The sequence below is a fragment of the Chelonoidis abingdonii genome, chromosome 4, assembly GCF_003597395.2.
Source record: "Chelonoidis abingdonii isolate Lonesome George chromosome 4, CheloAbing_2.0, whole genome shotgun sequence".
Classification (NCBI taxonomy): domain Eukaryota; kingdom Metazoa; phylum Chordata; order Testudines; family Testudinidae; genus Chelonoidis; species Chelonoidis abingdonii.
The window spans coordinates 82,474,773-82,500,341 of record NC_133772.1 but is presented as its reverse complement, the minus strand read 5'-3'; the positions used below and the strand labels follow the sequence as shown (position 1 = coordinate 82,500,341).

At 45.6% G+C, this 25,569-nt stretch overlaps 2 protein-coding genes across 5 annotated transcripts in view; one reads left to right on the top strand and one right to left on the bottom strand.

The window, feature by feature from the left end:
- Nucleotides 1–25,569, top strand: part of PLEKHH1 (pleckstrin homology, MyTH4 and FERM domain containing H1) — an 89,283-nt gene that overhangs the window by 59,266 nt on the left and 4,448 nt on the right. The window contains exons 19-28 of the mRNA XM_032774746.2: nt 1,082–1,258; nt 2,259–2,356; nt 4,295–4,472; nt 4,618–4,773; nt 8,104–8,204; nt 11,456–11,597; nt 13,852–13,994; nt 19,612–19,741; nt 24,291–24,377; nt 25,245–25,391. Of these exons, the coding sequence (XP_032630637.1) occupies nt 1,082–1,258; nt 2,259–2,356; nt 4,295–4,472; nt 4,618–4,773; nt 8,104–8,204; nt 11,456–11,597; nt 13,852–13,994; nt 19,612–19,741; nt 24,291–24,377; nt 25,245–25,391 (1,359 nt within the window). The remainder of the gene's footprint in view (nt 1–1,081; nt 1,259–2,258; nt 2,357–4,294; nt 4,473–4,617; nt 4,774–8,103; nt 8,205–11,455; nt 11,598–13,851; nt 13,995–19,611; nt 19,742–24,290; nt 24,378–25,244; nt 25,392–25,569) is intronic.
- PIGH (phosphatidylinositol glycan anchor biosynthesis class H) overlaps nt 4,684–25,569 on the bottom strand; it is a 43,482-nt gene continuing 22,596 nt past the window's right edge. Inside the window, exons 4-5 of one of the 4 annotated variants that reach the window (XM_032774759.2) lie at nt 5,936–6,074; nt 4,684–4,755 (exon numbers count right to left, since the gene is read on the bottom strand). In XM_032774759.2, the coding sequence (XP_032630650.1) occupies nt 4,718–4,755; nt 5,936–6,074 (177 nt within the window). In that variant the 3' untranslated portion in view covers nt 4,684–4,717. The other 3 variants (XM_032774760.2, XM_075065384.1, XM_075065382.1) reach the window with 3 other exon arrangements.

Here is a 25,569-nt window from a genome sequence, read left to right as displayed (position 1 = left end):
GGCTCTATCACTCACTTGCTCTGTGAGAGTGGGAAAGTTTCTTAACCTCTGTGCTTCTGTTTTCCCTTCTACAAAATGGGATAATAGATCTTTATAAAAGAAACCTACAGTATTGTACAGAATAGTCTGAAACACTGTAGCTGACACTAGTCTCACTGTAGTGTTTGGGGTCATTACCGTTGACTGTTGCAGTATTTTATCATTTATAAAGGCACCTTCTCTGAGTATTTTACCTTAAATTTGTAGCACCCTTGGTATGCCAAGCCATGAAGCCTACTGGCAGATTTACAAGTGTGACCAAGATGCCTTTTATAATAATGGAGTAATCTGAACTCCCCTGTGTGTAGTATCATACGTAGACCCCAGTCATAACAGCGATGCAGTGGGAGTATAGTCTAATAGCTAGAAGAGTGGGCTGGCTGGAAGTCAGGGATTCTGTTCCTGGCTTTTCTTGCTGTGTAATGTTGCATGATTGTAGCTTTCTCCACGTACTGCAAAGGATGGGCTACTTGAGGTGCAGTCTGCATATGACGCATATAAGGCCAGGGGAGAAAGTTGTATGAGAGAAGCTTGGTCTAGTAGAAGTTAGAGCAGGGGTAGGCAACCTATGGCACGTATGCCGAAGGCAGCACGCAAGCTGATTTTCAGTGGCACTCACACTGCCCATGTCCTGGCCATCGGTCGGGAGGGCTCTGTGTTTTAATTTAATTTTAAATGAAGCTTCTTAAAATTTAAAAAACCTTATTTACTTGACATACAACAATAGTTTAGTTCTATATTATAGACTTATAGAAAGAGACCATAAAAAAAAATATAAAATGTATAACTGGCACACGAAACCTTAAATTAGAGTGAATAAATGAAGACTTGGCACAGCACTTCTGAAAGGCTGCCGACCCCTCTGTTAGAGCACAGTCGTGGAAGTCTGGAGATCTGGGTTTTCTCCCTATTTCTGCCACTGATGTGCTGTGACACCTTGGAGAATTCATTTCCCCTCTGAGCCATACTGGAGCTGGAAGGTCCTGTGGGGAAAAAGTGAAGTATTTTTATTACTACACATGCTGATTTTCCCTTTTTGTAGTCCTGTCAGCTGTTCATCAATGTCCCTGTGGAGGCTCCATCTATTGATTACCATGTGTCCCTTGCCCAGACAGCGTTGCAAGTCTGTCTGACACATACTGAGCTGCAGAATGAAATCTACTGCCAACTGGTTAAACAGACTAGCTGCCGGCAGCCCCAGAACCACTCAGTCATTCAGGTGAGCTTTTCTCAGTAACTTCCAGGCTGCAAGCTTTTTTTTTAAAAATCCATATTTTGAATAATTAGCAATAAGTCTAGTCCCCATAAAAGACTAGTCACCTTATACGCTTCTAGGTTTGTGGGGGCAAAAATAATCTGAAGTGTGATGTGCAAAGGAAAAGAAAAGTATTGAGTAGTGCAATTTACTTGCAAAAGCATGTTTAGGTTGAATGCTCAACTATTCACCAAAAGCAAATTCCAAATACTGTTCAGTTGCAAAATGCAGTTTGTGTTGCATTGAATAGTTACCTAAGTCACATGGTATTGGTTCCATCTCTGATTGTGATATAATTAGCCAACAGGATGAAAAGCATGATTAATACACTTGAATGTGCATTTTGAATTTTGTGATGTGCTTATTAAGTTAGTTGCCTGCACACGTTACAGTTCAAAGACCCAGATCCACGTAGGTATTTATGTCCCTAACTTCCATTGATTTCAGTAGAAGTTGGGATCCTAAATATTTTTGTGGATCTGAGCCAAAGTGTCCATTGGATTCTTGATTGTAATATTCCCAGTTTAAATCATGTAGAGAGCAAGAATGACCAGCAGGAGAAATTTATGAATAATTTGAAATAATGAGTAATTCTGAGAGAATTGTGATCTGTTTGCAGACAATAAAAAAGCAACATGCACTGAATAAGTAGTTGGGAACTATTCACACAGCTCTAGTTACAGTGGCCAAGATTTTGAAAAGTGACAACTGATTTGTGGTGCCTCAATTTTTGAGTGCCCAATTTGAGATGCCAAAGAGGCCTGATGTTCAGAAAGTGCTGAGCACCTGCCTCTGAAAATCAGGCCCCTTTAAAGCATCTCAAGTTGCACACCCCAAAAATGGAAGCCCCCAAAAATCACTAGTCACTCTTCAAATTCTTGGCCCGAGTGTCTTGCACAAGGGTAACTGGCAACAAGAGCAGAGCAGGAGTGATTGCACCTTATTTGCCCATTTCTCTTCCCAGTGCTGGCAGCTCCTGGCTTTGTGTGCTCCTCTCTTTCTTCCTCAGCACCACTTCCTCTGGTATATCAAACAACACCTGCAGCGGCATGCAGACTCCAGGTAAATAGCATGCCATCTTCTTTCACTGGCTATGTTGCCTCCAAATCCCTTCTGCTTCAACTACAGGATTGTAGCACAGTAAGGCTTATATATGACTGAGCCATGCAAAGGCGAGTTGGGGATGGAGATGACATAAGAAGCCTTCCCCAAAGTGCCAGGCTGTCCTTGATCAGAAGCCATCTTTCAGCCACTTTTGATATACTTTTCAGTGGGAATGTTTCCTAGTCCATATGACTGTATATATGACAGTGATAAATGCTGCTGAAAGGTCAGCAGGGCTTCTGAGGGGACAGGAAAAGAGGGCTGGAGGGGAAATAAAAAAAAAAGTTGAGTCCCTGGGTTAACAAACCCAAACTGAATTCCAAAGAGATAAGAAAAGTTATTTAAAACTAAACAGGATCTTCCACCACCTTCTCCCTACCCTTTCATCCTTTTAGTAGGAATTATGTTTCAAAGTGGAAGGTTATCTTGCATAACACTCTAATCTCCTCCACACTCCTGCCACAAATACACCAACAAGAAAACAACCAATGAGAGCTTCTTTAACAGCAGTAAGCCATTCTAGGGTGTACATTAGTTGTATGTTAATAGATTTATTGGGTAATTTAAGGAGCTTGGACTTCAGCCTGGGGTCTCCTCATATTCTTGGGGCATGCATCCGTGGCCAGGTAATGCACACCCTGTTGTGCTTTATTGCTATATGAAGACTAAATGTGGGTAAACAGCTGTGTCATTTCAAACACAGGCTTATATACAACCTTTGTCAAAAACTCAAATCAACCCTGTCCTGGAATGTGAAATAGTCTGTATAATCTTTCTAGCCGATGTTTTTCATTTTCTTTGCTGCTGCCTCTGCACTTGCTGGTTCCAGCCAGAATTGGAAATGCCAAAATTCCAAAAAGGGAAAGAGGTATTCTCACAGTATTGCCAGCTCAGATGGAAGCAGAAAATTCACCCTACTGTCCTGCTCCAATACTAAGTGGTGGGAACTTTTGCCATCTGTGGAGGGTGAAGAACCCCAGTAGGCCAGCCTGTATTCCACCTTGGTTCCACAGCTTGCTGGGGATATCAGCTGGCGGCTCCTTCATGAAGCGATGAGCACGGGCTTGTACTAGGCATGGTTCACCCCTATCCCCAACACTTGCCCTTTTTGTGGTGTGAGGGAGACTTTGGAGCATGTCTGTTTAGAGTGCACTAGGTCGCAGCCCCTTCTCCTAAGGTTCTGCCTGAACTTTTCCCTCCGCTTCCTGATTTATGCAAACCCTGTCCATGGCCCCACGAAGTCACGAGACTTCCTCATCACACTCCTCCTGGAATTGGCTAAAGTGGCTATTTATAAAACCAGGAGCAGGATGCTGGATGGGGAGGTGCTCTGCGACTCTGGGACCTACTTCCGTTCCTCCCTTCAATCATGTATCTGGGCAGAGTTCCTTTGGGCAGTGTCTGCTGGTTCCCTAGACACCTCTGAGGAACAGAGAGTGTTGTCCAGGTTCTCTGCTCAGTGTCGCCCTCCAGTTCCTTGATAATGGCCCTGTTTTCTTTGCAGTTGTCCCCTGGAATTATTTGAGTCCCAGGTTCAGCCACTCCTGCCCTTCAACCGGGAGAGGGACTTTTAGACATGGGCAGACTTGTGGCCACCCATTCCCGGATCTCAATAGGTGGAAGCAGAAAATTCTATAAATCTTACAAAAGAACCTAGCATCTAGCTTTGTTTTGCAGACTGAAGAGGTTTGGATCTCAATCCTAACTCGTGTGTTTATCTGAATCAAATCTAATCTCCAACTCTGTAGAGGTGAATAAGGACACTTGAAAATACACACATTTTCACTTGAGCGAGATGCCAGGGGAGAGAGTTACTGGGGAAAGAAAATGGTAATGGGCACAATAAGTGTATCCAAAGCATGCGTTTGTGTTGTCACTCTCTCACCCTGGGATTAGGAGTGAAATAGGCAAGTATGCCATCTACTGTCAGAGGTCTGTGGAGCGCACGTTGCACACTGGAGAGCGGGAAGCCAAGCCTTCGCGAATGGAAATTGTGTCCATTTTGTTGCGGAATCCCTTCCACCATTCACTCCCCTTCAGCATTCCAGTGCACTTCATGAATGGAACCTACCAGGTAAGACATGGGCACCAGATACCTCTCATGTAATTGAGTCCTGCACTGGGGTCTTGCTAGTGTTTACATTCTTTCGCCACTTGTGGCTAGTTCTGTCCCCCAAGATAAACTTATTTAATTATTTTAATTTCCTGTTCCGTTTCAGGTTGTGGGTTTTGATGGTTCCTCAACAGTGGATGAATTCCTCCAGCGGCTGAACCAGGAGACAGGAATGAGGAAACCATCCTACACTGGGTTTTCTCTCTTCACAGATGATCCTTCTGGCAGGGATCTGGAGCACTGCCTGCAGGGCAATGTGAAGGTAATTCCCTCCCCACTAGTCTAATCAAGACAAAGCAAGAGTTAAAGCCTAGTGAGGAGCTTTGACTTTCTTAGCAGAAGTAGAACTTGCCTTGTCTTGACTAGAGTGTTACATGGTGTTAGTCAGAATGAGCTAGCTAGCACGATCTAACATTACACTTTTAGATGCTAGTCAAGTTCCTGTTGTGTTTTGGGATGCCAGGTACATCTAGTTCAAACTCAGTGACCAGATTGATAAATACACACATACTGTCTCTTGACGAAGGTACCAGGTACTTCCTGCAATGTTACTGAATATGTCCTAACTTTCCATTGACAACAGTGCACCCAGTTACTCCTAGGGGAATTCTGCACCAAAAAATTAAAAGTTCTGCACACAATATTTTCAAATTCTGCAAAATTCTGCATATTTTATTTGTCAAAATAACAGAATATAAGCACACCAGTTTCAATTATTTTTGGTCATTTTTTTCAAAATTCCTGTCAGCAAGTATCTCTGTAACAGTACAGATAACAAAAAAGATTCAAGAAATGTTTTTTGACAAATAGATTCGTTATTAGGCAAATTAATACAGAACTCTGATGAATAATTCTTTTAAACTACAATGCAGAACCTCCACCCCTCAGAAGCAGTGCAAAGACTTGGGGGAGTCAAGGGTAACAGAGGAGCTGAGGGAGAAGGAAGTAATTTCTAGGAAGGAGCCTGGGTGTGAACTTGGAGGGTTGTTGGGTATGGCTGGGAAAAGCATGGAACAGGTTTTTTATGGGGGTGGGGAGAGATTGTTAGGGAGCTTCCCCCATGCAGACCCAGGCCGACTTCTAGCCTCTCCCATTCAGTTAGGCACGTCTGCTCCTTTCCCCATGTGTCCCTCCAGCCCCACTCAGACATCCACTCCCCCCCCATCTCTGTGTGTCCCTGCACCCCCTCCTCTTGTCCCCAGGTGTTTCTGCCCCCAGTCAGTCACCCTCCTGTCTCTCTGTGGCCTTGCACCCCCATCCCCATCCCCATGTGGCTCTCCACCTCCCTCCCCCCATGGCTCTGCGCCTCAACTCCCATTCAGTCCCTGCCCCAGTCTGTCATCCCCCACTAGCTCTTATGACCCCCAATCTGACCCCCCAGATCCCTCACATTGTCTGTCTCCCTATAGCCCATGTCTCCTGACCTGGCCCGACAGGTGCTATGAAGAAGGCAGGCTCTTTCTCTTTCCTAGATGGCCAGGAGCAGCTGCTCTGTTCTATCACGAAGCATCCTCTGGTGGGAAAAAGGGAGAACTGCAGCAACTTCCCAGCAGCAGCTTTTTTCTTCACAAAAAATAAAAAATATGCACAGTTCAATAATTTATGTGTGTGCACAGTGGCACAGAATTCCCCCAGGAGTAAGCCCATGTAGGAGAATACAAGCATTTAAGACAACATGAGAAGTTTCACTCAGTGCAAGAAGAGACCTGACATCCAGAGTTTCTGTATGTAGATATCACCCTCATGCCAATTTGATGGCTGGCTGGTTAACTGGGTGACACAATGGCTATGCCTTGCAGAGACCAAATTTTGTCAGTGACTTTGGAGAGCCCATCCTCCCTGTTAGCATAAAGGTTGCACTTGCATCTAAGATACAACTTATGCCACCTAGAGACTGATGAAACAACATTAGCAATGGCAGCTTTGAAGAGGACTCGTGTCCCAGCTGCATGGAATTTGTTGCTGTGGCAAAGTTAGAGAGCATCATAGTGTTAAAAGTACTTTACAGAGTAGGAAGAAAAATGCTTCAGTGACTTTCTGAGGAAATGCCACAGTGAACTCCAGACAAGTGATTCTCTTTTTCAGCCTGATATAGCTCATATGATCATGAGCTTTGTTGGTGATAGAAACACGATTTAGGAAGATGGAATGTTAGAGTGCCCAGCGGGGTCCTAGACAACCAAGGGCACTAGCTCAGCTGGTTTGGGTATTATCCAAGGGGTCCTCAAACCTTAACTCAAGGAGTTGGGATGTTTGGTCAGTTAACTCAAGTAGCCTCTTATGCTCTTCACTTGTCCTTTATTGCTATGTTAAGGAGGTAACAGATCTTTACTGGACTGTAGCAAAAGGAGTGGAGTAATTTGGAGACGGTAACTAGAACTGCAGTGTTTAATAGATGAGAGACAAGGTGGGTGAGATAATGTCTTTTATTGGACCAACTTCTGTTTATGAGAGAGACAAGCTTTCAAGCTTACACGGAGCTCTTCTTCAGGTCTGGGAAACATGGTCAGAGTGTCACAGCTAAATACAAGGTGGAGCAGATTGTTTAGCACAAGTAGTTAACGCATATTTCAAGGGACCATTCAAGGTGAAGTGGCTAGTTAACACCCTTCTAGTCATAAGATGGAAAATGAAGGGTGCGGGGGGAAGGCAGCTTGGTGGAGGGTTTTTAGTGGGTTATAGGTTGGTGTAATAAACCATAAATCCAGTGTCTCTATTCACTCTGTGATTTTTAGCATCTAGCAAAGTTATGAAGTTTAGCTCTCAGGCTTGTCTTTTGAAGGTGTTGTACAGATTTCCTCTGAGAATGAGGACTGGGAAGTCAGATATAGAGCGATCACTTTGTGAAAAGTGTTCACCCAAGAGATATAGTGTTTTTGTCTTTCATCATTTTCCTGTGTGAGTTTATTCGAGAGAATAGTGATTGTCTAATTTCACACACATAGTTGTTATTGAGGGCATTTAGTGCACTGGATAAGGTGCACATGTTGTGATAGGTATGTGTAGGACCCAGGGATCTTGAAAGGTGTGTTGTGAGGGATGTTGATCATTGTAGCAGGAGAGATATGTAAGCAGGTTTTGCATCTGTTGTTTTGGCAGGGTCTGGTGCCACTTTGAGTTGGTGTGTCCTGCTGTGGAGAAGCTTGCTTCTGATGATGAGCTTGGAAAGGCTGGGTGATTGTTTGAAGGCCAGAGGAGTTATTTGTTATTATTAAAGATAGGATGCAAAGATGCATGAGATGCAAAGTTGGGATCCAGTTCCAAACTTTTCCAAAATTTGGTGATACCCGGGATTCTGAATATCAGATCCAAGATCTGTTATATAGACACAGGCCATTCATGGAGTTTGCACGGGACTAGAATTCACATCCAAACTCCTCCCAGGTTTGGATCTGGAGTTTTCAGTTGGCCAATCTCTAATTATTATGTGTTGTCTAGCAGAAAAAAATGTATGGTTGAATTGTATGTCATTTCCTGGCTGAATGCGTTCTTGATCTACTCTCTCCTTCCCATACCCAAACCCCACAAAGTTTGTTTGCGTACTTTTCATTCAAGCTTTGAGTCAGCTTGTCTCTCTGTGATCTCTTTACAGATCTGTGATGTTATTTCAAAATGGGAACAAGCCTTGAAAGAACTGCATCCTGGGAAATATGAAGGTAGCACAAGAATAGTGAAGCTGACCTATAAAAGCAGGTATTGTGCATAGTTTGAGGGAAACACAACTTGGGTGAGGTAATATCTTTTACTGGAGCATCTTCTGTTGGTGAGAGAGACAAGTTTGAGCTATACAAAGCTCTTCCTCAGGTCTGAGTAATTTGAGGGAGTCATTAAATATTTATTGAGAGCAGTGATCCGCCTACAAGGCCTATAACTTTTTACAATACTGTACTGTTAAAACTGGCAGAACTCACTTAGGGCTGGTCTACAGGTGAAAACTAATCCAGAATAATGGAAAGCTACTTGTCTTTACTTTCAAGGCCCTTCATGACCCATCCCCACCATTCATTTCTCATTCAGTATTCAAAAGTCAGTTCCCACATTCAATTGGCCCATGACATCAGCCTCCATCACCACAAAGTTTTAAAACAAGCATTCTCATGCTGTCTCTCATATTTGGGAGAAACTCCCCATAAACATGTGCAAAACTAAGTCATTATCCACATTAAATCCATCCTCAAAACTCTGCTTTGTTGGGAAGCCTACAAAAAAAATTGACAATAGTTAGGCGGCTGGTGTTCTGACCAATATGGTCTCATTGTTTCTTTGTGTTCTCCCCGTCTGTCTGTCTCCATCTTTTTTCTTATACTTAAATTGTAAGCTCCTTGGGGCTTTGTATGTTTTGTGTTATTACAGCACCTAGCATAATAGAGTTCTGGTCCATTACTGGGGCTTGTGGGTTCTATAATACAAATAAATAATAATAAGCACATTAACTATTCTTGATTAGCTTAATCAACTTTTAATCCACTCTTCTTCCAGAATAAGTGTGTCCACACACGGAGTTAATTTTGAATAAAACACTTGTATTCTGGAATAAAAGTATCCACACACAGAGTTAATCAGAAATAGCAGAAAAATACCAGAAAAATTCCCTTATAGACAAACCCTTAGTCTGGTTCCATTCCATTCCCAAATGTATGGGAAGGGGTATATGGGCGAAAGATAAAATCAATACACTGTGAAAGATATAATAGACTTGGTACCAAATAAAAACTAGATACAGTATGTAAGCCCGTCGGTTCGGGCCTCGTCCCCCTCAGGTGCGGCGGGGAGCCAGGGGCCATCTTCTAGGCACGGACGGGTTCCACGCCGGTCCTGTACTGAGGGTCAAACAAATAAGGTTATGGGCCCTGGCCTTAGGCAGGGCGGGGCACAAACAGTTCAGGCTCTGACCCTTTGGGGCAGGACAGAGCAGTAAAAAGTCTAGAGGCCCTGGCCCTTAGGCGGGCGGGCACCAAACAGTTCAGGCTGGGCCCGTTGAGGCAGGGCAAGCGGTAACAAAGTCTAGGGGCCTGGCCCTTAGGCGGGCGGGGCACCAAACAGTTTGGGCTCTGACCCTTTGGGACAGGGCAGAGCAGTAACAAAGTCTAGGGCCCTGGCCCTTCGGCAGGGCGGCACCAAACAGTTCAGGCTCTGGCCCTCTGAGGCAGGGCAGGGCAACAAACAAACCGTAGCACAGCTCAGGGGCTCTGGGTGAAGGGGGAATTCTGCCACCCAGTTACGGGGGCAGGGGGAACACAGGCCCACCACTCCTCTGCGTTCCAGCCCGGGGCCTGGTACGGCGGTCGCCGCTAAGGCGGTCAGTGGGGATCCGGACCGAAACACACTGACAGGGTGATCAGTAGGCCTCCCAACCGAAACACTGACAGGGTGGTCAGTAGGGCTCCCAACCGAAACACACTGCCAGGGTGGTCAGTAGGGCTCCACACCGAAACACACTGACAGGTGGGTCAGTGGGGATCCTGGCCGATACACACGGCCATAGGCTCGGGGCCTTCTGCGCCTGACTGTAGTCAGCCGTCCCCGGGACTTCCAATTTCCCCCTCCCTTGGTACCTGTCCTCCGTCGGCGTAGTCCGGCGGGTCCAGACCATAGGTTCCTTGGAGACCCGGGGGACACAGGCTCTGGCGGCTCCTAGCCAGCGGGCGCAGGGTAGTTCAGGCTGAGGTTCCTCAGGATACCAGCGCGCGGGCAGGTCTGGCCAGCGCTCCTCAGGATACCCGGGCGGGCAGGTCCGGCCAGCGCCCTCTGGATACTTGGCCCGAGGTAGGTCCGGCCAGCGCTCCTCTGGATACTTGGCCCGAGGTAGGTCCAGCCAGCGCTCCTCGGGAAAGTGAGACAAGGCAAGCTGGGCCGAGCGGGAGCTCGGGCTCCACGTCTGTACTCTTCGGCGTCCTGGGCTCAACTGAGCTCTGGGCCCTGGCTTTTATACTTCCTGTCCCGCCCCTTGACTTCCGGGGGGCGGGAACAGGCGGTACTGGCTCCGCCCACAGAGGTGCCTGCTCTGGCTCTTCCCCCTCAGGTACGGCGGGGAGCCAGGGCGCCTCCTTACACAGTACAACTAAAGTTATGTGTCGCTCCAGACAGACAGACTGGATCCTGAAACAAAATTAAATAATACACACTACATAAGAGGAAGAGAGAATTGAAAAAGTATAGGTCTACCTTGCTGGGGGAAAATGTAGGCTGCCGGAGCCTTGCAATGAAACGAAGTCACTGGGACAAGAAAATACAGAAAGCCCGTTCTAAATGGCAGGAGCTGCACAGGAGGAGGCTCTTGTATGACACAGAGAGATGCTACATGAGATGGGACAGTAGGGAAGTAGGAGACAGAGATCCATAGGGAGAGCTGCACTGAGTTCATGGTGGGCTTCATACACAAGAAGGGCATTTCTGAAGTGGACTCTGAAAGGAATAGGGAGCCAATGGAGAGCTGTCTGTGGGTGAGGGTGAGGTGAGAACATCCTTTTGAAGGGTTCCACACTGCTGGCAAAAGTAAGCCCTCCTTAGGAGCTGAAAAATTAAATATCAAGTTTTTCTGTATCAACACCCATACACAAGTAAGGGAATGGAACGACAGGTTCATGCAATATTCCCCTCGTAGCTTAGTCAGAGCTAGATCTGGATTCTGTGATAGGTGGAGGAGTTACAGGATATCTAATAAATACCATCTATGTCTGTACTTGAAAGAAGGAAATCTCTTCCCCCAGTTTTATAAAATATTGCTAAGCTAACTAGACACTTTCAGTAAATGGATGGCTCACAAACTGGAATGGCTTCAAAAGCTATTCTCCTTGTTCATGAATAGAGGGCTTTAGTCTTCAGGGCTGTCAGCACAACTCCTTTCTAATGCACAAAACTCACTTTGAAAATAATGGTTATTTCAACTCTGTTTGCACCTAGTGCCTGGTACCTTTTCTCCTCTGCATTTCTCTCCTTTTTAGATTGTATTTTCGAAACCAGGCAAAAGGTGAGACAGATAGAGAGCGGTTGCTGCTGGCCTTCCAGGTCAGCAGTGAAATAGCCAATGGGAGGTTCCCTGTCAATAAGGAGCTGGCTCTGGAAATGGTGGCTTTGATGGCTCAGGTGAGCAACCAGCCCAGTGTGCTGTGGGATTAACACTTTTTATTATATTTAACACTATTATAAATGCTGGAGGTGAAGCGGGGTTTGGAAATGGAGGCTGACAGCTCATTACCTCCTCCCCCCGATGTAAAAACCTCACGATCCCCTGAGGGTCACAACCCCCAGTTTGAGAACCTCTGCGCTAGGGAAACCAACACTTTAGGCTTTGTTTTGGACTGTCCAAAGAGAAAGATGTGGTATCTGGTGATGTTCTTTCGTCAATGTCTTTACTTCTGTTCTATAAAGAACCTGGGGCAGAAGGATAGGAGAAAATCCACACTTCTTTCCCCACATGCTACAATGACTCAGCCATTTTTATGTGCTCTATTGGAGGTGGAAGTTCTGTTGCCCAATTAAGTTGGGATGCACATCAGCCAAGTTGTACATTGCATTTCCTCAGTTAAGCAATTATGGCTGGTACAACAGAGATAGTGTTCCTTATCAAACTGCTCGCACACAGAATGAGTCATGTCATGCCAAACCAACATCACTCAAGTAAATTATTCACCATAAACAGTGAAAAACTGAAACTAAGCTAAGAAGCAGCATTATCCATGTGCAACAGTCTTAATACAAAAAGAGGGGATAAGAAGTTTGTTGCTGCTGCTCTTGCAGGAAGACGGTCATTGATGATGTTTACTGCTTTGACTGCATGTGTGCATCCATCATTCCCTCAAGGGAATTCTTTTCTAGCAGGAGCTTTAGGAAAACACAGACAGGCTGGGAAAGCCCCAAAACAGCTCTGCACAGCCATTCTGATGGAGATATTAAAATATCACTGTTCTGATTTTAGCCTAATGGTCTGAGCACTCCCTGTTATACTGCTAACAACCTAGAACCTCCCTCAGGAAAAACATTTTGCAGGGTCCTAAATTAGGCCTCCATATGTAAGTTACATGTATCATATTACCATTGTGGATTTATTCACATTGTGTGCCAAGTATTGCTGTAGTAGACAGGACAGATGTGTCTTACTGGACTTTAACTGACCTGCTGTATTGGCTAAAGCAAATGATGAGTCTGTTCACTAAGCCAGTCAGAGAAAAGTATCCTTAGACATAGGAGGAGGAGGAGAGGTTCTCCACCTTGTTCAAGCAGAGCTTGAGTACAACGGAGAGAGGCGTGATGCAGGGAACCAGTTGCAGTGCCCTGATCATCCCTCACTCAGCTCTAGAGTAAGTGAAAGCTGCAAGGAGTAGCTTAATTTGTGCCATTGACATCAGATCCCTCTGAGACCTCACCCCAGTGGGGAACATAGGCAGCGAGTTATATGGGCTCATACTCCACCAATGTTAAGGAAGGTGGGCCTGGCTCCGCCAATGTTTGGGCTTGTATTTTCAGAGCCGTCCCATCCATAGGATGGACTGGGGCAACCGCCCCAGACCTGTGCTTTGGGGGGCTCTGTGCTTCAGGGGGATGCGGGTCCCGAGGGGCCTGGTGGTGGCGGCAGCGAGCGACCCGGCCCCAGCCTGCTCCACTCCACCCCTGCCCCCAAGCCTCCACCCTACCTCTTCCTGCCCTGCTCCCCCCCACCCCCATTCCACTCCTTCCCTCAAGCCCCCAACCTACCTCTTTCTGGCTTCTGCCCCCTCCCCTGAGCCGGCAGAGAGAGGCGGGGACCGGGTCACTTGCTGCTGCCAGCGCCAGGCCCCCTGCTAACCCGCTAGGCTGCCCTGGACCCCGCGTCCCCTTGAAGGCAGTTGCCCCAGTCTGTCCTATGGATGGGACGGTTCTGTTTGGACCCATTCTGGGCACCACCAAAAATTATACAAACTTGGCACCCATGGTGGGGAATCTCCTCTCTACCCAGCCCATGCTCTTAAGATCCCTGACATGCTGGAGATTGTGGGAAACGGCTGGCACAAGAGGGAGCAGAGCCATTTCTACCAGCAGAGTTCCCCTAAGCAGGGAGAAATCACCACCAGCTGCCTCTAGCAACCATGCACTGCAGCAGATGGAGAAATCTTGCTTATATTGTGTACAAATAAGCTGGTTTCTTATTGGTCAGTTGAGGGGGAAAATAGCAATACATCGAGATTAGTTTTCTGGCACACAGAATGGCTGGCCTAAATCTTGTTTCACCCTCCACAGACTAAGAAATTTCCGGGGCAGGCCTATCCCCAAGAGTCACTTGCTGTGTATGGAGAAGATATTGGTCCAAGAACTTGTCATTTTTCACTGTGATATAAACCAATACCCTTTAATTCTGGTGCAGGTGGAATATGGAGACTTGGATCGACCAGTATCCTCAAGCCCTGGGGGTACACCACAGTCCAAAATGCAACATCTTCTCCAACAGATCTTGGACAAATTCTTTCCCAAATGTTACAAACAAAACATTACCCCTGAGCATCTCAGGTGAGACTAAAACGGTTCAGTTATATAAAATTTTGCTGTGGAAAAAAAATAGGCCACTTGCTACTACAAAATACATCCATCTCTTTTCTTATTTAGAAAGAAAGTTTAAAGAGAAACTGTCAAGAGAAGTGAAATCCACAAATCTATTTTGAGTTCAACATATAAGTATAAAAAGAACTCAGATCCCAGGCAATAGATGCCCTTGAAAGGTGATATACAAACCAACCTAGACTAAAACAGCATTTGCAAACAAGCCACCCTTCTATGCACAAAGGAAACCAGTCTAAAAAACCCGTGTTACCCATCTTGGCTCCAACAGTCCTGATATGCCCAAAATCAAAATCCATGACCTGCCTGAACGCCCCACAAACCACAACTGTCTCCAAATGGCTGGCCAAATAGATGGGCTTTGAAGTATGCCCTAAAGTTCAACAAATCTGGGCTTCTTTGGACCACGAGAGAGTGAATTCTGAAGTCTAAGCGTCATTTTTTAAAAAAAGAATCCACATCTGTACCAATTAAGCTATAGCTCAGGGGCCTCCCACTGATCTCAGCTGTGTTGCCCGGGGAGCAAGGCAATCTCCTAGACAGGCAGATCCCAAGCCTTTTAAGAGCTTTATTGATCAGAATTAATATATTAACTCCACCAGGGAATGAACTGGTGCAGATTTCATATTCTCATAGCAAGACATGCTGCTTAACAAAGAGTCTATGGCCCTCTGCACCAGCTGCAGTTTCCAAGTTGACTTAAGTTGTAACCCCATGTGGAAAATATTACCACAGTCTAATTGTGAAGTGACAGATGATGGTGGTACTAAGGTACGCACCTGAGAAATGGTTTCTCTTTGGGAGAAGACAGCCTGCGTTAGACAGGCTTCTACCACATGGAAGAAAGCTACTATTTGAGATTTTGCAGATACTGTTGCACAGTTCTTAGCACAATGGGGTTGTGGTCAGTGACTGGGGCTCCTAGGAACTATCACAATACAATAATAATGTGGAAGCAAAGGACCTCTTTATCTCCTGCACAATCGTGGCATAGGATCCTACCAAATCACTAACTTCACTAACGTTTTGAAAAAAGGAAGCCTTTGTTAAAAATTCAACATCACCCCTTCAGTTAAGGTGTGGGAGCTTCCAATATAGATCGTCTGGGACTCTACATTTGGGTAATTACATTTTCCTCCTTGAAGATTTTCCACTGTTTCCGTTCTCCATCACTTCCTATCCTGAACTGCTGTGCAATATTGCTCTGCACTGCTAAACTGTTGTGCTTTTGTTACAGAGGGGGCTGAACTTCTGTGGTGGGTGAAGTGAATCCTAAATTTTATACAGACAGTTAAAAGAACATTATTAAGGTTGCAAAGTCAAACACTCAAAAGTTAGAAAATGCCAGAATTAAGGTTGTCTTAGTTGAGCCCCCTGGTGCATATGCATTATGATACAGTCTTTAGTTACATTATTGCATGCTATTCCTCCCTACAGGATCCCTGCCTTGTTCAGTGCACAATCAATGAGCAGCTACTCAATATTTTATTTTCGCCACATTTTCAATGTGTGGCCCCAGGCCACATTTACTGCTCACTATTCAAACCCTGTTCCGAAGACAGAATTGTTAATTTCTTCCAAGGTGGACTGATTTAAATGAAAGTGATTTAAATTAGGAAACAGAAAACTTTGATTTAAATCAAGAATTTTAATCTTGTTTTGCATTTGTACTTCAGTTACTTTCCTAAAGAAAGGTTGATTCTGACTGGTTGTTAACTATTCAAATGTTGTTTTGTAACTAAATATAGCCTTTACACTACATTTGGTGATTCCTTTTGCTAACCAGCATACAACTATACATGTTTATTTAAGCAACCACATAGCTTAACATACACTTATTCAGATTCTTAATTTTTACTTTATTATGTTAGAAAATGGAGAATTATGCATTTTTTATTTACTAAATTACTTTTTATACTTGTGATTTGTCAAGCTGCTTTTTGATGGAAATTTAAATTCAATTAAATGCACAAAAACAGCATTTTAAAATGTTTATTTAACTAATAAAAACAATCTTAAATGGGCTGAATACAGAAGAAAAAAGTAAATTTATCAAAATATGTTTTGCATTTAAAACCAACTGATTTATTACACAAAGAAACTATTGTCTGTAATTAGTGAATGAACTGATTGTTGTTGGTCACCATGTCCCTTACGATTTTAGAATTAATAGATCTCATCCTCTCACAGTTAGATTTTATTCATAGATTGGAAGAGGAAAACAAGCTTTCCTGCTTTTTCCAACTTCCAGGCAGTTTTGTAACTTTCAATGAAAGAGTCATTGAACTGAACTCATTGAACAAACCAAAATAAAGGAAATATTCTTGCTGTACCTGCAGAAGGTTGTCAAAAGCTGGGTTAGCACTTCAACAAACTTTGGTTCCAAGTGCTTAGCTTGTGACTTCCACCAGGTCAGTAGATTGATGTTCTTTAAAATTGGACATCAAACAGCTTAATATATTTTTTAAATTAATATAAATTATGTTTATAGATTACAGTTCTTCAGATCACCCTGGGATTTTTATCCCCAGGGGATTTTTCCCATTTATCCCTCAGTCTCCACTGCTTTCCCTCTGAGTGGACTTTGGCAGTCCACTGCACCTGCTTCCTGAAGTTTTCTAACTCTGACTCACCAGGTCTCCTTTCCTCACTCAGTCTCTCTTTCCACAGGCCCAAATGCCCTTTGTAAACCTAACTGAAGTCAGCTGACCAGGCACAGGGACTCTTTGTGTTCTGTTTGTACAGCTCCCGAGAACAGTGTGGTCCTGGTCCATGACAGGGACTCCTAGGTGCTGCTATAATAATAAAAAAAGTAATAACAACAATTAATATTCACACAGGAACTCTGTGGAAGAGGCAGGGATAGAATCCAGTTGTCCAGGACAATATTCACCTGCCTTGACTATGAGATCATCCTTTCTCTTCCTGCAATTCCCTGCCTCATTCACCACAGATGAGTAGTGGGCAACCTGGCTCGTCAGGGTAATATGCTGGCGGGCCACCAGACAGTTTGTTTACATTTGCATCCCGCCTGGAGCTCCCAGGGGCTGCGGTTCACTGTTCCCAGCCAATGGGAGCTGCGGGAAGCGGTGCAGGCCACAGGGACGTGCTGGCCACCGCTTCCTCCAGCTCCCATTGGCAAACCGCAGCCACTGGGAGCTCTGGGTGGCTGTGAAAATGTAAACAAACTGGTGGCTTGCCAGTGGATTACCCTGACGGGCTGCGTCTGGCCCTTGGGCCACAGGTTGCCCACCACTGCCATAGATCTTCCAATTTCAGCAACAAAAGACACAGGATTCCTACAGACATCAGCCTCCTTCACTACAAAATCCTGATCAATGCCCACAGCAGTTTCTTCCTCTGCACTGAATGAGGGAGGGGTCCCGTGGAAAAAATACTGTCATATAATTAAAGATTGTATCATATTGCATATGCACAAGTGGTCCAAATTAAGGTTGCACAGACAACCTTAATTCTGGCGTCTCCTAACTTTTGAGTGCTTGACTTTGCAACCTTAATAATGTTCTTCTAATGTCATTTTTTAATGTGTAATTTCCTAGGTTTTAAATAAACCAAACTGAATATACAGAAATTCCATCATCCAGCATCATATTGACACTCACATGGTTCATCAGCAGGGTTAGAACCTTTAGAGCCACAGCACAGACCTCTGCCACTGGAGCAAACAGAGTAACTGTTAGCAACAATAGGTGTCATACTACAGGACCAGCACTTGAGGAGGCTGAGATACATCCTTTACCAGTAGTTATCACAGATATTTTCTGACTGCAGGGGAATGGTGAGACTCAGAATCTTTGGTTTCCATTTTAGCCTCTGGAGGGGAGTGTGCTCTAGTGGGCACAAACTTCTGCCTGTTCTCCCACAAGCTTGACTCCTTCTGCCTCATCCCTTCCAATCTGTCCCCAGCCCAGTCCTGTCTTTTCCCCACCCCGTCTCCTTGTCCCAGTCCTATCCTCCTTGCCTGCCCTGTGCCAGTCTATACACCTCAGGCTTCTCATCCCAGGCCCTGTCTCCTTGCACAGAAGGTTCTAGTTTCCCCCCTCCAGGCTCACTCTTCAAGTCCCAATCTCCCCCTGACTCCCAATCTCAGTCTCCTTGCCCAGCCAGTCCCAGTTCCCATTCCCCATCTTCCCTCCATCTGGTTCCCAGTTCCAGTCTCATCCCCAGGATCTACATCCAATCTTCACTTCCCCTCCCTATTCCCCAGCTCATTGCCCAGTTTACCCTTTCCCTGGCTCATCCCAGTCTCTTTACCCTACTTCTCCCCCTGCACTCCAACTACTTCTCGGATCTCTCTCTCCTCCCTCTGCTCTGTTCTTCCCCCAAATACTGGTTCCTAGTCCCACATTCCTTATCCAGCCAGTTGCAGTCCCTCAAGCTCCTTTTTCAGCCTCAGTGTCCCTTCCCCAGCCAACTGGCTCCAAGTCATCTGCTCCATTTCCCTTACTGAGTCCCAGTCTCCCCCTGGCTCCTAGTCTTAGTCTCCTTGCCCAACAAATTCCAGCTTCCCTTGCCTCCACCCAATCCCAGTCTCCTTGCTCAAATGCCCAGCCAGTCCCAGTCATCCTTCTTCTAGCCCCATGTCACAGTTTATCTCCTTCCCCCTCATCACACTCCTTGTCCCAATCAAATCCTTTCCTTCCCCTCTGCCACTGGTTTTGTCTCCTCTCTGTTCAAATCTGACAGCTTCCTCCTCCACACTGCCTGGGCATCAGCAGGGGAGTCATTGAGAGCACAGGAGAAACAGATTCCCTGCTCTCATTTCCAGTGCTCAGCTCCGTCCTGGCGCAGAGCACCCTGAAGCAGCAATTACAGGAATAGTCTGGTCCTGGCCTAGAGCATGCTCAGTGGCTCGGTGAGGATGGCACATGCACACTTTGGTCACATACAGGAGCTATGAAAGTATGGAGCACACTCACTTGTTCTGTGAGGATGGCGCATGTGCAGCCTGGTTACACGTTGGAAGTGCGAGATACTCGAGCATGCTCACTGAGGATGGTTTCTTTGAAACGTTTAGTGCCTAAAATTGAAGAAGTCTCTGAGCATGTATTTATGACTTGACCAAATCTGGGTAGATTTTCATGGAGATGTGAAAAGGCAGAGCCTTAACACAGAGGCCACTCCCCTACCAAATTTCAAATCCCTGCTCCAAAGCATGGGGTCGCTGGACCTTTCAAAAGAAAAGGTCACCAGATTTTTTTTAACCTGGATGAGATAATGTATTTTCCCCTAGCCTCCTCCTCCTAGATGACTGAACCGTTTGGCTAAAATTTTCCAAAAAGATTCAGCTTGAGGCAGATGCCCAGTATGGAAAACTTCAGCCCAAATGGTTCAAGTCTGACAAATTTATAAACAACTGAATAAGATCTTATCATAGGATGTTTTGGGCAACCTAAATAATAGGTGGTACTACCAGCTCTGCCTACAGTAGTTTAAAAGACACTTCCAGCCCTTCAGGATGAAAAACACTGTTAACTTATTGTAAAAATAACATTACATTTATTTGAAGACATGAGCAAATGTTGTAATGTAACTTGAATTCCCACAGGCGGTTGGCTGACAAGCTGGCTACAAAGTGGATGGTGCTGCAGGGATGCTCTGCACTAGAATGCATTAGAATTTATTTGACAGTGGCCCGGAAATGGCCTCTCTTTGGAGCCAAGGTATTTGCTGCGAAGGTAATCACAAGTGGCTTTTTGCTGGAGTACTTTGTTTCTTTACCCCCAAGTTAAACTTGTTCATCTCAGCTACTATTACAATCTTTGCTAAAAGAGCTCATACCTCATGGGAAATCCCCACCTCCCTACTGCCACCACACCCTATTTAGCTATTTAGAGGTACAGCACTTTCCATACCATTCCATCTGGCTGACCAAGCTGTATTTAGTTTTCCATCTGTTTAGACCAGGGGTCGGCAACCTTTCAGAAGTGGTGTGCTGAGTCTTCATTTATTCACTCTAATTTGAGGTTTCGCGGTCCAGTAATACATCTTAACTTTTTAGAAGGTCTCTTTCTAGAAGTCTATAATATGTAACTAAACTATTGTATAAGGTTTCAAAATGTTTAAGAAGCTTCATTTAAAATTAAATTAAAATTCAGAGCCCCCTAGACCCAGGCAGTGTGAGTGTGAGTGCCACTGAAAATCAGCTCACATGCTGCCTTTGGCATGTGTGCCATAGGTTGCCTACCTCTGGTTTAGATGGAATAAAGAAGACAAATATGTTTTAGAGACACTAGGGGTTGCTAGAGTGCCACAAATTACACACTGAAGCTCTTAGGAGTCAGAACTTGTCTACCAAACACTTAGTTTGTGGCAGGCTGGAGTGTAAATCTCCCTTCCACTAGCCTGCCAGGCACTAATTGTCTACATGAACTCTGCTGCGACACCATAAAAGTTCCCTAGTGGGCAGCAGTAGGGTCTACACCAGAGGTGGGCAAACTATGGCCTGTGGGCCACATCCGGCCCACAGGACCATCCTGCCCAGCCCATGAGCTCCCAGCTGTGGAGGCTGTCCTCCCTCCCCTGCAGCTACGCCACCGGATGGGCAGCGCTCTGGGCGGCGGGGTTGCGCTTCTGCTGAGCAGCACTGGCTCCAGCTGGGTGGCGCAGCTGCCAGACACGCTGTTCTGAGCGGCATGGTAATGGGGCAAGGGGCGGGGGTGTCAGGGGACAGGGAGCCAGGGGGCGGTTGGATGGGGTGGAGGTTCTGGTGGGCGGTCAGGGGACGGGGGACAATTGGATAAGTGTGGGAGTCCTGGGGAGGCCTGTCAGGGGGTGGAGGAACAAGGGGGTTGGATAAGTGTGGGGTCTGGGGAGGTCTGTCAGGGGGCGGGGGAACAAGGGAGTTGGATAAGCGTGGGGTCTGGGGAGGCCTGTCAAGGGGTGGGGGTGTGGTTAGGGATCAGAACAGTCAGGGGACTGGGAGCAGGGGGGGTTGGCTAAGGGGTGGGGTCCCAGGAGGGGGCGGTTTGCGGACAAGGAACAGGGGAGGTTGCATGGGTCAGGGGGTTCTGAGTGGGGCAGTGAGGGGGGCAGGAAGTGGGAGGGGTTGGATAGGGGGTAGGGGCCAGGCTGTTTGAGGATGGACAGCCTTCCCTATATGGCCCTTCATACACTTTTGCAACCTCAGCGTGGCCCTCGGGCCAAAAAGTTTGCCCACCCCTGTTCTACACAGACGGACACTTAGTATGCAGCAGGTTAGTGCAGGGCAGATTTACATGCCAGCTTGCTGCAAATTGTGTGTTTGTGTAGACAAACCCTTATGGATCAATATTGTGCCCTTGATGACAAGAGCAAACATAGTTTAAAAAATAGTATTTCTTAAGTACCTACCAGTGGAGAAAAAAGAAAAAAACTCTGTAAATCATACCCTGTAGCTAATGATGTGTAAATGGAGAGAACCAATGTTTCAGTTCTGTAGGTAGCACTGTACAACAATGCCTATTCTTATGTGAGGAAGGCAAACAGTATTACTATCCCTATTGTATAAAGAGAGAAATTGAAGCACAGATTGGCTAAGTTCACTTTCCAAGAATAACATCTGTGGCACAGCCAGGAGTTCTGGCTTCCAGTAGTTTTTTCTACCCTCAGGGCCGGCTTTATGACCCGCGGGGCCCCATTGGAATACTCGGTGGTGGTCCAGGGCTTCAGCAGCACTTTGGTGGCGGGGAGTCCACTCCGCGTCTTCTGCGCCACCAAAAGACACCCCCACTGCCACCAAAGACCCCCAGATCGGGGCCCCCTTAGGCGCAGGCATGGGGCCCTCTTTGGCGCAGGGCCGGAATTGGGGGAATTGGCGTAAAGCCAGCCCTGTCTACCCTTTCAACCATCCTAAACTTAGAGACCTAGTCTACTACACCCTCCCATATTAGGGTATGTTTACACTGCAGTTATGAGATGGGACTGCTACACTGTAGACAGATCTGAGCTAGCTCTGATCAAGCTAGCTGGCTAAAAATAGCAGTGAAGCTGCAGCAGCACAGCTGGCAGCATGGGCTAGGCACCCAAATTGGTACCCAGGGTCCAAGGCAGGCTTATACTAGAATGGCTAGCTAGAGCTATTTTTATTGAGCTAGCTTGGCTATGTCTACATGTGCAGCAATCAGACCTCCTGCCTGCAGGGTAGATGTACCCTGAGGCCAGGTTTACTCAGGAAAGTTATATTGGCATAGCTATGTCAGGAGTGTGCAAAAAAACACAGCCCTGACTGACACAGCCATGCCAACATAAAACCCTGTGTATACACAGCTAGGTCAGTGGAAGAGGGCTTCTGTCAACATAACTAATTTTGTTAAGGGAAAAAACAACGAAGAGTCCTTGTGGCACCTTAGAGACTAACAGATTTATTTGGGCATAAGCTTTTGTTGGCTAGAACCCATTTCATCAGATGCATGGAGTGGAAAATACAGGAGCAGGTATAACTACATGAAAAGAAGTGAAATGCCTTACTAAGTGTGAGGTCAGTCGAACGAGGCAAATCAATTAACAGCAGGATACCAAGGGAGGAAAAATAAGGGAGGTGATATTCCTACACCGACAGAAAAACCCCATGCCGACCTACCATGCCAGTATACTCTTCAGAGTGCCTTTAACTGCAGACGGTAGTTGTGATCCTTTGATCTCTTGCTTTGTGATCAAAGTTCTTGACTTTCTGAAATAAAATCTTAAAGTAAAAGTACTGTCCTTCTGTGCAGTTGAACTGGAAAAAGCGACAAAGAGTCCTGTGGCACCTTATAAACTAATAAACGTATTGGAGCATAAGCTTTCGTGGGTGAATACCGATGCCTCTGGAAATTTCCACTACATGCATCTGATGAAGTGGGTATTCACCCACGAAAGCTTATGCTCCAATACGTCTGTTGGTCTATAAGATGTCACAGGACTCTTTGTTGCTTTTTACAGATCCAGACTAACATGGCTACCCCTCTGATGTTGAACTGGAAGTTTCCTTCAAGTTCAGAGAGCATGCAGGCTTCCTTAAACTCAGTGGCTGTCACCAGTAAAAGGAGGAAAGGTCACAAGCATTTAGAGTCAGTGGAGCTGAAAAGCAGAAGATACAATAATTCCATCCAGAGTTTAAAGAACAATCTATATGACACCATTCTGATAGTTACACTGCCAGAACTATGAATTAGCCATAACAATAGCATGGCACAGAGTCCCATGAGAAATCAATGGCATTAGCCATAACAATAATGCACAACTCAGTGTCTCCTGTGTTTACCAAACAATCTGAATTGTCTTTGATAAAACAGACTTCATTCTGATGAGGTAAAAACCCTCACACATGAGAATCATTCACGTCAAATCATTAGCAGTTCTCAGAGTTTCTTAATTTAGAGCATGGAGTTTCCTTCTCAGGAAACTCTAGTCCCTGGATAACCTTAGTCCACGTCAAGGCTCAGTAACACATCTTGGAGGGGGTCTCACACAAAATAAATTGCTAACACCATTGTCCCTTTAGCTGGAATTCTCTGATGGAGATAGATTTGCCACCTCTCCCAGTATTTCTCGCATGTTTTAAATGCCGTATACAGGAAATGACTGTGGAGGCACTGGATGGCTCACAGGACTGGTAATAGGCTGGAGTGTTTTTCTCATCTAAATCACTGGCTCAGATATAGCCTTGTTTGACAGTGACCATTGCTTTCTGATGACCTGTGAAATGCATTGGTAATCTGAGTCTAATTCTTAGGGTACCCCCACAACTGGCATTAATTGGCCTCTTGGCAATGTCAGCCTAGGACACTGAGCTGCAGTACCCTGTTACTTGAGGACGGGACTGAAGCACACAGGCAGAAGACAATGTAGGGATACTTGCACTGTTCCTGTTCTGTGGAAGAACAAAGGATGTCAGTCTCAGACCCCATGATGATGGAAGCAACATAAGAACCTGAACAGAATATGACTGTCCAACTGGCACCTTGGACCTTACATTCAGTTTTCAGTATGCTGACTTAGTTTAATTTTTAAAAGAAAACAGATATTAAAACCATGGAGGTGAACTATTCTCATGAACAGGATTATATTAATCACTGGGATCAGATCTACAAGATATGCAATGATGAAGTAGCTATTGCATGTTATATAAATTCAGTTGGGCTAACTAACGTCCAGGAATCTCAGTTCCCCGCCAGCTTGTCCTCAATACCCAAGAAATACGGTGGAAATATCTTATTTTTGTGAAGCTGTAGAAATGTCTATGCAAGTTATTTCTTATTTCCCCAGCCTGTCCTGCCTTCTCCCTTGGAAGATTGTCTAGTTTGGATAGCTGTGAATGAAGATGGCATTAGCATACTGGATTACAACACTATGGTATGGTGAAGCATGTTGATCGAGAAAAATAACTTCGGCTTTGGCTACACTGGCGCTTTACAGCGCTGCAACTTTTTCGCTCAGGGGTGTGAAAAAACACACTCCTGAGCGCAGCAAGTTACAGCGCTGTAAAGCGCCAGTGTAAACAGTACTCTAGCGCTGGAAGCGCAGCTCCCAGCACTGTAAGCTAATCCCCACGGGGAGGTGGAGTACCTGCAGCGCTGGCGCAGTGACCACACTTGCACTTCAAAGTGCTGCCGCGGGAGCGCTCCCGCAGCAGCGCTTTGGAGTTTTGAGTGTAGCCAAGCCCTTCATCCCTGCAGAAGCACATTCCCACAATCTAGACTCATGGAGTAAAATCCTGGCCACACTAAAATCAATGGTAAACTTCTATTGACTTCAAATGGGACCAGGATTTGACACACAGAAGTTAGAGATGGAAAAGGTTTTCTGTATTTGAATCCTGCATAAAGGTACAGGGTCATTACTGCTGAGTCAGAGTGGCAGATGCAATTTGTTAATTCCAACCAGGCTATTAAAACGGTTGGACTGTCTCTCTCAGAGGCAGCTAGGCACTGGGCTTGCATGGAAATCTTAGGAACAGCCTAATACAGGGATCAAGCTTAGGCTGAGAATGTTTCTTTGTTATCTGAATTACCAGTAAAGCTAAACCCCAAACAGGGGCGTAAATTTGGACTATTAACACTATGTCTACTTTCTATTCAGTGCAGCAGAGCTGCTTACAGCTGTTTTCATTACTGGGAATCTGATGTTGCCTAGGCAAATAATAAGAGGGCTCTTTGGGGAGACTTTTTTCCTTTTAAAAGAGTCTAGTTGCTGATTGAACTTTCTCTCCATTGTCTGCAGCACTTAAAGCTATCTTATGCATACCCGTCTGTGCTGACCTTTGGAGGCTGTCGAGATGACTTCATGATTGTAGTCAGTCAGGGGAAGGATAGGAGTTCTGGGAAAAACAGCACTGAAAAACTACTTTTCACAATGGCAGCTCCAAAGGTGGGTATAAGACAAACAGCAAAATAGGGCCCTTCCACCTGGCAGCAGAAAAGCTGTGTATTAAAACCAGCTGGGCCTTTGGTGTATTTCCTGAGGAATCGTTCCTTTCCTTTCTGCCCTAACCCTCCTGTGCGTTCAACCTGGAAAGCCCCTTATGGGCATGGGCCTCAAACTGATT